General features: G+C 42.7%; 1 protein-coding gene across 4 annotated transcripts in view; it reads right to left on the reverse strand.

Moving 5' to 3' along the window:
• Positions 1 to 1,543: 1,543 nt before the first annotated feature.
• Positions 1,544 to 13,296, reverse strand: part of FARS2 (phenylalanyl-tRNA synthetase 2, mitochondrial) — a 198,387-nt gene continuing 186,634 nt past the window's right edge. For all 4 annotated transcript variants that reach the window (XM_083747361.1, XM_083747364.1, XM_083747365.1 and 1 more), the window contains one exon: positions 1,544 to 1,834. In XM_083747361.1, the coding sequence (XP_083603487.1) occupies positions 1,696 to 1,834 (139 nt within the window). In that variant the 3' untranslated portion in view covers positions 1,544 to 1,695. The remainder of the gene's footprint in view (positions 1,835 to 13,296) is intronic.

The following is a 13,296-nucleotide window of genomic DNA, read 5'->3' on the forward strand; positions in this document are numbered from 1 at the left end:
TCTGGCCTGAGGTTCCTTGCCCCCTTATGGGCCAACCCAGTATTTTTTTGCTGTGTGAGGCCAGGACAAGACCGGCCCCCGCCCCTGCCCCGTTTTCAATCTAAAGAAGTTGACTAGGCTGGCAGTTGGAATCTTACTTCAAAACTGGCAACAGTGTTGGTATTCTTCACTGACCTTCTAGTTTAGGGGGCATAGGCTGCCCAATGTTGCTGCGATCTACCAACGGAGAGAAGTACCTGTGCTTTGGCTTCATATTGCAGGCATAGCTGGCCAAAATGTCTGCCATGGCTCTCTTGCTAAGAGAATCAATTTGGTAATATTCAATACAACAGTGGAGGAGGCAGACAAATGTGCCAGTACCAAGGAGAGATAGAGTCACCAGACAGCGAAGAAAGAACTGAGGTAAAAAAAACCCCACAAAAACAAATGCTGTGTCTTCCAGCGGCCGCTAAATGACTCAGTGAGATAAAAGAAGTCTTGATTGTGGTACTCCGTACCTGGCTCTTTTCAAATTAATGTTACTGTACTGGGAATGTTAGTTTACGGTAGAATTCGCTGGAGTCTGAAGTGGTACAATTGCAAAGCAATTTGTGGCTGAGGTAATTCACAACTGCTTCCCTTCGCAGCAGCTTTACAAAGAAAGCCAGATAAACCAAATTAAGCCGTGGGCTTGTTTTGTATCCCAGCAAACCACTGTGCAGTCCAACTTTTTTTAAAAAAAAATTGTACAAGGCTCAGGCCGCAACCTAATTAGTTTGCAGGCAATTTCCTCCATCGCCAATTTATCTTATGCATGTTTACTATGAAGTAAAATCCACTGGGTTCAATAGGGCTTACTCTCGGAAGGAGTGCATAGGAATGCAGCCTTAAGAGTTAAAACTGCAAAAAGGGCTCAGCACCATGCCCATTAGGGACGCGGGTGGCGCTGGGGGTTAAACCACAGAGCCTAGAGCTTGCCAATCAGAAGGTCAGTGGTTTGAATCCCTGCAACGGGGTGAGCTCCAGTTGCTCGGTCCCAGCTCCTGCCAACCTAGCAGTTCGAAAGCACGTCAAAGTGCAAGTAGATAAATAGGTAGCCCTCCTGCAGGAAGGTAAATGGAGTTTCTGTGCACTGCTCTGGTTTGCCAGAAGCGGCTTAGACATGCTGGCCACATGACCCGGAAGCGGCTTAGACATGCTGGCCACATACGCCGGCTACCTCAGCCAATAAAGCGAGATGAGCGCTGAAACCCCAGAGTTGTCTGTGACTGGACCTAATGGTCAAGGGTCCCTTTACCATGCCCATTAAGCATCTTTTTCTCCGTTGCAAAAAATGGAGGGAGAACCTTCATTTTGTTGGCAGTCTAGCTTGTAATGTACAGTTCACAAGCGACCTATAGTTGTCTGTAGATGGCCTGAGGTTCTATCGCAAGTGCATGGAACATCCTGTCAATGCAGAAACAGCACACACGTTTAATAACACACGACCACAAGAACTGATTAACGTTTAATAACACACGACCACAAGAACTGATTAACAATGTACAAATTACCCAACAAGCGATTCACTGATATTTTCAGGAACTGTTATGTTGTTCACCTTTTATTACCTGAAAATACCACCATTGCCAAAAGCTTCCACATGATAGAAACTTCTTTCAAACAGAAGGGGGTGTGGTCAGGGCAGCGATAAAAGAAAACTGAAGAATTCAAAGCTCAAAATCTTCCCTCTACTCCTAATTTCTGTACAGCTGATTCCTCTATGGATTTATGGATGCAGCTTACTTCCTTCTGAGTCAAGGTCTTTTCCAAGTGGCGGTAAGTGATCTCGTAACAATGGCTCGTCCTTTTTGTCCTAGGAAACAAAAACCAGATGTTGGAGAGTTATACGTCAAATAAAAAAAAATATAGAGAAAGAGCACGCCCTCGCAGTTACTTCCTGCTTTTTCTTGTCTTGTTTTTAATTACATATGCCAATACAAGGGATGGAGCATAATGCGTAATTCACTTACAAGGAAGAGAAACCAGCAAAATTTGTTTTGTAGCCCCACTTGTATCTCAAAGGTACAACCATCATGCTTTTCAACTTTTAACATTCTTCCCCATCTTGAAACCTTGTACCAGTGGTTATGTGCTCCTCTGCTGAGGTGCCAGAGGGAAGTCAATTTTAAAATCATCGGTGGGGGGGCGGGGGGATTGCGACTGCGCCTTGGGATCTTCTGCCTGCTGTGAAATATCTAAAAAGAAGAAGGGGGTCAGGAAGAGGAGGAGGTGAAGAAAACCCTAGCAGCCAAAGAGGCATATGTAAAATTCCCACTGATGAGTAAATCAATGATTTAACTCAAGCAAGTGAACCAATCCACATTCCCCAGGGCGCAAGGGGACACACACATTCCCCAGGGCACAAAAACACACATTCAAAGGAGACAAGGGTTCGTACAAGGAGAGTGAGTATTATTTTACTCTGTAAAACACCATGTACATTGATGGTGGCAGGTAAATCAAAAATAACCCTTCATGCATGTGATGAAGTGGTCTCTGGTCCACAAAGCTTATGCCACGATAAATCTGTTAGACTTTATGGTGCCACAAGGCTCTCTCCTGCATTTGATGTATGAGTCTTATTCTGTGTGTGTGTGTGTGTGTGTGTGTGTGTGTCTGTGTGTGTGTGTGCGCGCGCGTGTACACACACACACACACACACACACACACACACCCCTAATGGGAGGGGGGACTGGGGAAGGTAAACAGTAGGGCCAAAAGGTCATTGAACGTAAGCTTAGGCCACGATAAATCTGTTTGTCTTAACTGTGCTACAAGCTCTTTTTTCTGTTTGTTGTAACACAGCTGTCCTGCCTGAATCCTAAAATAAATGTCCAATCACACAAGTCGATTTGACTTTTTAAAAAATCAACAAGCACGCGCTTGGTAATGTATTTAGACTGGTACCACACAGTCGTATTACGCAGTGTGGTTCTGTATTAAATTTCTGTATGGGTTTCTTGGGGTGGGAGGGATATTTATTACCCACCCTGGGACCTTAGGGCGAAGGGCAGGTATCAAACAAACAAACAAACAAACAAACACTACTGCCACATGCAGAACGTCCTTAAAGAGGACAAAAACAGGCAGCTTTTAAAAAAAGGAAAGAGCTATGCGCCACTTAGGTGGTTAAAGGCTGCACCAATCGGTGGATCCTTTACCTGGAAACGTTGAAAGCCACTACTGCAGAGAACGCAGTTTGAAAGACTGTCAAGAGCCGAAATACCCAGCCAGAAAAACTCTTGAGCCTGCAGTTCTGCTAGGTCAACAAATGCTAAGGATTAACACTGAATAAGGAGGACATTATTTACCCAAACTGCACCTTCTGACAACTCCATCCGGTCTGCAATCACACAGCCTCTTTCTCCTTTCATTAAGCTTTAATTGATCTTAGCGTCACAACATACTCGGCCACAGCCTGAGGCTTTCGGGTAATGAAACACAGTAAATACACTGGAGCGCCACACAAGGGACAATGGGGAGAAACATAGCACAAATATATTGATGGATTCTCGTGCCAAAAGGAGCATAAATAAAAACACCTCTCAGCAAATAAAATGGCTGAAACAAAAGACATTATTTTGTGTAATAGTGGCAGGAATGATTGCATGATCAGCATTCCATATATGTTGACAGCTGAAGTTCAAACGGACATAGGAGGCTGAGAGCTAAACCAGATTAAAAACATGCTTGTGTCTTTCATATGTGTGCATTTTAAAACAACAGTTGTGTGTGTGGAGGGGTGTGTGATCTGAATAGGACCATGACCTGGGCAAATGGGGTTTCATTCGTCCCCCTACCCGCACGGCTTTCCTGCTGAAAAATCTCCCTCCAGAAGGCTGCCATTTACAAGGGGTATTGTGGAAGGATGTGACAAGAGTGAAAGGGTGACTATCCTCATGTGGTCATGAGGTCACAGTTTCCCCTACTGCAGGCATGTCCGACTTGAAGTTGACTATGATCCACAATGCAATATAAAAACTGGCACCCAGGGATGGGTGCAGGGTGGGTGGGCGCTGGCTGCTTCCCCCACCATGTCAGGGGTGGATGCAGGGTGGGCGGGAACACACCAATGGGGCAGGAGTGGGCACGCACAGCATCAAAACAGCCCCAACGTCTCAGCAGAGGGCGGGTGGCGATTGACCAAAATTCATCGCCCTATTGCAATGGGCTGATGGAAGCAAAAAATGGGTCTTCCCAGCAGTGGCCCCAAAGTTCTGGAATTCTATTCTGAGTGAGATCTGGCAAGCACTATCCCTCAGCATTTTCAAATGGTCCTTACAGACCCATCTTTTTACAATAGCCTTTAGGGGCTAAATTACTAACTGGGCTTTAGATGTTATGGTCATTACTGCTTTGATGAATCATTGCTGTCATATTATTGTAATATTGGTTTGAATGAAAACTATGTCTACACATTTTCAATGGCTTTTAACATTCTATTTTACACGTATTAGTACATACACAGTTTGTAAATACGCACTTTGGGAGGCATCCCTGCTCTTCCCCTAAAAGTGGTATATAAGTTAAAAAAACAAAAGAAAGAAAGAAATCTCAATTCTGCTTCCTATATCCCCACCCCTGCTATTTGAAAAGAAGAGGAGAAAACCAGAGAGACAAAGAGTGTCTTTAACATTCAATCCAGTTTGGGCCTTATGCAGGTCATTAGACATTCCATTTACCTCAGGTATTACTTCTTTCTTTCTTTCTTTCTTTCTTTCTTTCTTTCTTTCTTTCTTTCTTTCGTCAGTTCATTTACCTCAGTATTACCTCATTTGTGTATTTAGTCAGTCCATTTACCTCAGCATTTCCTCTTTATTTATTTATTTAGTCAGTTCATTTACCTCAGTATTACCTCATTTGTTTGTTCATTTGTTTGTTTTTTTGTTTGTTTGTTTATAACCAACCTTTTACTCTAAGGGGCTCAAGATGGCACACATGTCCCCCCCCTTCCTCATTTAATCCCCACAACAACCTAGGCTTAGAGACTGTGACTGACTGACTGACTGGTCCTAGGTCACTTGGGGAGCTTCATGGCTGAGTGGGGATTTGAACTCTGGTCTCCTTGGTCACAAGTTGACGATCTAACCATTTATACTACATCGACTCTAATGGACCACGTAGCTCACATGCTGAAGACTGCTACACCCCTTACTCAATTAGTTCTGTGACAATTATAGGGCTCTCTGTCCATGCGAGAGAGGCTAGAAGAAAATACTGCAAAGTGATTAGAGCTGACAAACAATGGCTATTTCCTCTCTGCGTTATGCTCTCGAAACCGCCACATCTAACAGAGTGCAGATGATTACTCTAAACCATGCTATAAATTTCGAAGCTGACCATTATTGCTCTTGGCTCCAAGCCAGCTAATGGTAAGATGGCTGAAGCTTGCATGGCATCACACTGTCAATGGGAATATGATTTAAACCCACATCCCACCAATATATGTGCTTGAACCAGAGTAGACCTAAGACCTACTCCTCTTGCTTTTTTTTACTGGGCAAAAGTATGGGGGTAGTACTACATACAGCACCCAGATGGCACGGGATGAAGTGTGTGCCTCAAGCCAGAGAGGCTAATGCTTTGAGTCAGATCTCCAAAAACAGGCACAGGAAAAAGCAGAGAGCAACCAAGAATGGGGAAGAATTATGTAGCAATGGAGTGGGAAGGTACAGGGCAGCAAGGGAACTGTTGCTTCAGCAACAGGGCACCAGCAAGTGAAGCTTGAGATGGTAGACACACAGCCCAGCACTATTGGAAGTTTGGACTGCAAGAGATTTAAACTGAGGTTTTCATCCTTTTGCAATCTCTTGACGTTTTTGAAAGACCACACCCCCAATGTTGTTGGGCTGGGTGTCCACTGATGTTAGTCTAGCACAACTATGGACTGAGAGTGGGAGTTTGAAATATTACTCTGCTTCGTCGGTGGAAGAAGATTGGAAAAAGTTTAAAGATTATTTACAGAAATATTGTAAAATTAATGAATGCTAGAAAAATGATGGAATGAAGTTATATGGCTTTAGCAGAAATGTTATAAGGAATTAGGTACAGACAGATTGTAAATGTATTAAAGGGAAAAAACAAGGTTAGAATATGTTAAGATAAATTACAGGACAGAAAACAGAGGAAGATGGAAAGGAATTGCTGAAACAGTTAATTGAAGTGGAATACAAAAAGGGAGGTGTGAGGAGGTTGCTGAAACAAGTGAACGAAAGTTATGATTTCGAAATTAATGGATGTGTTTTTAATTGTTTTTGTTTTGTTTGGTTCATTCAATGTTTTAGGGTTTGGGTTGTGTGGTGCTTTTGTTTTTGTTTTTGTATTGTATTGTTTAATTTTTTTTCTTCTCTTTTGTAATCTTTAAACTGCCAATAAATATTATTAAAAAAATATATGAAATATTTCTCTGCTTATGAAAAACAGTGGAAACAGTGGATGTGCCAATGGACTCTGCAGCCCGTGTTGCTTTTAGCCCTGGGGCGCTCATATGCTCCTCCTGATGCCTGATGTGAAATTCTCCTTCTCACATGCTGGAACCGCGAATTTAGCTAGTGGCTGGATTGTGTTGCTTTTAGTAGGAATGCTCGCAAGTGGTCCAACGGACTGCCTGTCAAGCACGCAGTCATGACAAGGTAACTTCCAACTTGACCTCTAATGCTTTGACTCTGCTAGGCAGCCACACACAGGGCTTAAAGTCTCCTGGACTTAAAATGAGGCTAGAACAGCTGACATCCTTCACACCGATGGATGGTAACCTCAGTGCTCTTTCCAAGAGTAGACAGGTGAGGAGGAAACAGGCCTAGCAAGGGGACAGTGGCTGAAATAAAGAGTTTGTGGGAGGTGTACAGAGAAAACTCTGCTTTGACATGTTGTGAGGACTGTTGAGTGAGATTAAGGTGGCTGATGGGATAGTCCAACAATGCTTGGCTTGAATGCTACAGACTTTGATATATTAAGCAAGTAATGCACAATGCACAAGAACAGAACATAAAGCAAGCTAGTGTAAGTTAAGATGCCATAGGTGCCAACTCTCTGGGGCCCTGGATGCCAGAGCACCCACAAAATTCCCCATGGAGGAGCTGGGCACCCACAAATTTCAGTACCAAGGCCATGCATGGCACCCACAGGCCCGGGCACCCACGGTCCCAAGGCCAAGCTGGCACTCTTGTAAGCTGCTGAAAAGCTACACCCCATTCAAACCCTTTTAGGCAGTGGGGGCCGTTGGTCTGTCTAAGCCTTGCAGATGGGGAGAAAGCCTTTAAAATAGTGTTCTATGCCTAGTCATGAGATTGCGCTGAAGGGGTTTAGGATCCAGTATGGTCATCACCAACTTCTGGCAGGACCTTAAAAAGGGTATTTTAAAAACTAAGTATAGAAGAGTAAGATGTATAGACCTCACTGAAAAGCTTACACACAAGTTACAACAGGCAAGAGGAATAAAACATAAGGACTCTTTTGCTAGAGACTAGTGAAGCTTGATTCCACATCTGAAAGTGGAAACCAGTCCCTAGGGATGATACTAGCATACGGACTTAATGATAACCGGTTTTCATATATATTCCTATTTATAGAAAGGTTGACCATTATTGTGTGGGAATTGCTATTGCAAGGGTGAAGATATCTCCAGAGTGGGGTGCTGTGATGTTATTGTTGTTGATTTTGATTATGTAACACAGCTGTAAAATGAGAATAAAAAATTAGAAGCAGCAGCAACAACAAGGCTGGAGACAGATTTTCAGTCCTGTGAGTTGAAGGTAATGTAGAAAAGAGGAGTAAACTCATACCACTTTCGCCCTGGCAAACAGTTTTGTAGGTTTGGATCATAATTTCAAAAACTTGCAATGCTTGTTTGATCAGAGGCAACAGGATAGTAGAAAACCATAGTAAGTGGAATATCTCTCTCAAACCACTCCCAATTCTCTTTAAAAAAATTACGGTTTGATTCCAGCCTTAATTGTATTATTACAGCCTTGTGTGCTGGAAGAATAGACAGAAGCATGTGATTATACTATGCCAAAAATGTCACTTTGCTAAAATACCATCTGTATGCTCTAGAGGAGAGATGCTTAGCTGCACAGACCATTTCTCAGAAAGTCTGCCACAACAATGCAGCCATCTGCTGGCCTCGGTCACTGAGTCTTTTTGTCTGAAACATTTCCAAGAAAACAGGAACCCAAAGATTTGGGGATCTTCAGCCAACACAGAATGAAGAAGGTATCCATGACACTGAGACAAAAACACACCATCCATATGCACACATATAAGAATTTCTGAAACTACGCCAGAAATGAACTCAACTCCTTATCAAGTTAACCAAATTATAATTTAGCTGAAGGAAGTCCCAAAGAAAGATGTATTGGAAACCACCCCAGGGATTTTGAGTTCTGACTGTTAATGGTGTTTGGACCTATGCTAGTAAGGTTTGCCCCACATAAAATCCATTAACCAGTAGACCAGTTTATTCCTGTAAATAGCAGGAGCACTGCCTTGCCCCCACAACTGAGGAATCAGAATCAGAAATCAGAATGCTGTGTGCACATGCCCCATGGCATGCATGTTTGACGTTGCAGCGTGTGCGGACGTGTTGTGTAGGTGCCCTGCAGTTGGGACACTGCAGAACTTTGGGGCCCCCGGCCCCTTCACTGAACATTTTGTTTGGGGGTACGGCCCCCCACAGATGGCACCCCTGGTAAATAGAGTGAATGTCAGCACGGGGGGGGGGGGGATCCATAGCTTCCAATACAGAATGGTGACCTTGAGTTTCACAGACTTAAGAAAGGAGAAGGTTTGAAAGAACTGGATTTTTTTTTTTTTTATCCAACAGAGCAGTCTTGCCATGCTTCCTTCAGGAGGGAATTTCATAATGTGTATGCCACAGTTGAAGAGCACCCATCTATTTTTTAAACCAGGCAGAGTTAGGCAGGTGTCAGGGTCTTATAAATTCACAGATGTGAACAGTCCTGGTTATTTTCAATAAGGTCTTTGGCTCCCTTGATTACAAAGGCACATTTTTTAAAGTCTGGGGAACTACCTGAAATCACCCAAGAACCCTACAAAATTAAAGCATTCTTTATAATTCACTGGACACCAACAACCTTCTATAAGTAGTTTCTTTTCATTTACATCCTTACAAAATGACAGGGCTGGATTTTGTATGGGGGAATAGAGCATTTTTATTTTTTTTTAAAAAAAAGAGAAGTGTGGTACCTTTTTCAGTCCTTATTACTAATAGATCAAACCAGAAAGTTATTAATAATCAGGAGGAACTTTCCCCCCAATTACATGTTAATACTAAGGGCTACAAAAAGCATTACTAAAAATAAGATTACTGTCAGATTAAAAATGTATTTAAATAATAAACTAAAAAGAGAATTTATAAAAGAATTTAAAACAAATTGGAAGGAAGCAAGGCCAAATCAGAGTGGCAGGAGGTGTCTAGACATTTCCCTTTAATGTTTAAATCCATTCACTAGGTTACGGTAATATCCAGGGAGTTCACCTTAAAACTGTTCAGTGTGAGAAAACAGGCCAAATATTGGCCCATGCAAACAATGCAAATATCTTTTCCTCTCATGATCAAACACTGTAACCATGGTTGCAACAAAAATAGACAATGAGATGCAGTGCTTTTAACAAAACTGAGATAAATAAGGAAACACTTAAGGCGAAATTAGAGGAGAAGAATTCAATATTTGAATCCCAAACTACTACTACTTTGGAAAGTTCTGTTGTTGATTATCTGTTTGGCATCTGATGGGAGGGCGTTCCATAGGGAAGGCACCACTCCCCAGAAAGCCCCCTGCCTGGTTCCCTGTAACTTCACTTCTTTTGGGTCCAGCAACTCAGTGGTATCAGTGCAGCGCTTTCAGGACTGGAGACGTGTGGGACCATCAGGTTGCCCCACTCATTAACCTACAAGCCATGGTAGGTGTCATTTGGACAGGCACAGTTCAAATTACACCACTGTTTTGGAAGTATCTTTTTCCCCCTTTTTAACGTAGCAGGATAAATCAAGGATTGTTTTGAATTACTCTCTTTCTGCTAGAAAACAAAATGGGTTATCTGTCAAGAAGACAAACAGCAGACATTAACCATCCCTCGAAAACATCTTTATGTAACTTCCAATATGCATTTCAAGAACTGCCATTTTCTTTTGAAAGAAGGGGAATCCCATTTTTAGTTCCATGTATACCAGACATAAAAAGCACCATTTCCTATGTTTGTATTTCAATAACTTTAGGAGGGGGAAACAACTGTGTGATTTGTCGTGAGAACATTTTTGACTGATGACTAACGCACAGACTTTAGAATCATAGGTGCTATTTGGAAAGCTTGTTCTTTGTCTCTGAGAACCACAGTGTTCATTCCTTCTGCAGATGCCTGTAGCACCATTTTTCTGACACGTAGCTTAGAAAGGCCTTTAATGGCAGAAGGTGTATACTGTATTCAAAATGGGGGGGGGGGGGAGAATCAATCTTCCTACTTGTCCCACCCTCCAAAAAGCAAAAGCCAAGCTTAGTTGATCTTCTGTAATTTATGACAGACAGAGGAGAAAATTTCCTGTGGGGTATGTGGGGTAAACAAAGGCAAATGACTGTTGTGTTAATGCAGAATAATAATATGAAATCTGGTAGGTCCCTGCCATCCACATCATAGCTTTTAAGGCACTTATTTATAGTGATTGATTATGTAGCATTCTTTCCTTCTTAATCACTATTGATTCAAATAATTCTCCACTGTGGCTACATGCAGGAATTGGCACACATTTCTAGTAATGTCTCTGGTGTGCCGTGTGGTTTGCTGCTTGTGAAAGTTGCTTGGTCTAGGAGGCATACCTAGGTGCTTATTAAAGTGGTGTTGTTAGGGTCTTAAAATGCTTGAGGAACAAGCCAATGACACAAGCTTGAGTGACTGAGCTTGGCAGCATGCCCTGCAAGCAAAGGGGTTTTAAAAAATGGATTTAAAAAGTGGGAGAAAAGGGTCAAGACATATAGGACCCATGACAAAAGTCCCAGAGCTCAGCCCCCTTGAGCCCCCCCCCCCATAACACCATCCTTGCCTCATTTCCATGATGCATTTTGAAGATATAACTCATCAGTTGCCATGGTCAGACCACACCTGGAATACCGTGTCCAATTCTGGGCACCACAATTTAGGAACTACATTGACAAGCTGGAATATGTGCAGAGGAGGAAAACTAAGGCGATCAAGGGTCTGGAAACCAAGCCTCGTGACTTGAATAGACTCATGCTGCGTGTGCAATTGAAAACAACATTCTCCATTACAAGTACACAACTGCAACCAAAACCACCTACATAGGATGATAGAGTTGGAAAGGATCATTTTGGCAGCTTAATGTGCACAGAGATTGGGTGGTAACATGATTATTAGTTACCCAACAACTATTATTTTTTTTAAAAAACCACACATTGTACTTTGTAAAGGCTGAATGAGAACTTTGGAAGAGATCAGCTAGTTTGCAATGTAAAGGTTGCGATTTGCTACTAGGTATATGTGTGTTTCCTTTTGAAGTTACAATGGAATTTGACCTTTTAAGTTTCTCCCATTTGCAAGGAGCATTGCCTGGGCACATTAGTGCAAACTGTTATCTTTTTGGAAAAAGGCTTAAATTAGCAATTTCTTCTTGTCCATAGCGACGAGGAAATGAAGGTTTAATTATCCAATAAGAACTTGCAAGCAGTATTTGAATTCAAGGTATTCACTGAAGATATTAGAGAATTTTTTTTAAAGTCTAATATCCAATGAATTTTTTTTAATCCATTAGTTAGGTGATACTCTGACAGAATATAGTTATTTGATAAGTGGAGTGTTTTGAACTCTTGTTAACTTGGTATGAGAGAGTGCTAACAACTCGGTCTATACATGGCTCAACAAGTGAGGCAGACCTCCCTAAAGAGATGTGTTGTGGATGCTTTTTGGTGAAGGTAATTGCTCCTCCTTGCTACATTATAGGCCAGATTCTGTTAATTCCTTGGCTGGACATGGTATGAGTCTGCGCAACTTAGACCCATGGTTAGATGGATTTATGCAGGGGAGATCTATTACTGGCTAATAATGGTGATCTTTTCCTGGGACCTCTGGATTCTGTCATGACCCCAGACTCTATCAGCAATCTGATGCTGCGAAGTCACTAGCTAGGGACTCAGGCTCTGAGCCTATGCTGGTGACCAGGGAGCCACTAAATCAGATGCTGGTGAGCAATAACACCCTAAACCAGATCCCATAGAACCGAGACCCTCATGGACACCTTCCTCTGGCCCTGAGGAACTAATCTACCTTGCCTGTCCAATGGCACAGGAAGCACACAGGCCAAAGGCTAGGGATTAGCAAAGAAATACCTGTCTTCAGCCCTTTAAGGGCTGCAGTTCACACACGGGGACTGGTGCCTATGGGAAGACACGGTGTAGAGACTTTTCATGCTGTTAATGAATGCATGGATTCCCAACTGCAGTGGTGCAGCTTCATGCTGAATTATTGGAGGCAGTTTTATCACAGGTGCAATCAATATGCAGGAGCAGGAGGAGATCCAATACCGTATTGCCCCAAATATAAGCCACACCCACAAATAAGCCACACCTTTAGAATTGAAGGGGTGGGGTAGAAAAAAAGACAATACCCAGGCTACTTCTTGGGGGTAGGGGGCAAGCCACGCCGCTTTGCTGGCAGCCTTTCCCCCCTTCCATCTTCTTTCTGGCGGCTCAGGGGAGGCTTGGGAGCAGCGGGCAGGCTAGGTGCCATTGCCCCACATTCCTGGGCTGCTTCCGGGGGGGGGGAGCCATAAAGTCACAAATATAAGCCGCACTTTAACTTTTCATGGTTGGAATTGGGGGGGGGGGAGTGTGGCTTATATTCAGGCCAATACGGTATTTAAAGTAGCTGATTCAATAATCAGAATAACTGATTGACTAAGGTTGATAGTTATGGACAGAAGGTCTCAGTATTTGGCCTCATGAGAAGGCATTGAAGTGCCGTTTGCTACTGTAGAAGCAATGTGTGAATACATACATGCATGTATGCACGATACATGCATAAATACATGTATTTATGTATACACAGTATGTGTAAGCCGGTTGAGGGAAGATCTTTAGGTATCTGTAAAATTAGAAAAATGTATCCATTTGTTCAGCAGTTGCTTTTTCTATTTTTGTTGGTGGTTTTCCCCCCTCATGGTGCAGCTCTTGTTGCCAGAAAATAGTGCTGCGCTTAGCTACACAGCCTCCTCATCTGGCAAAGCAACGGCAGGTAAATCTCCAG

Source organism: Podarcis gaigeae, assembly GCF_964106915.1.
Source record: "Podarcis gaigeae genome assembly, chromosome: 7".
Lineage (NCBI taxonomy): Eukaryota > Metazoa > Chordata > Lepidosauria > Squamata > Lacertidae > Podarcis > Podarcis gaigeae.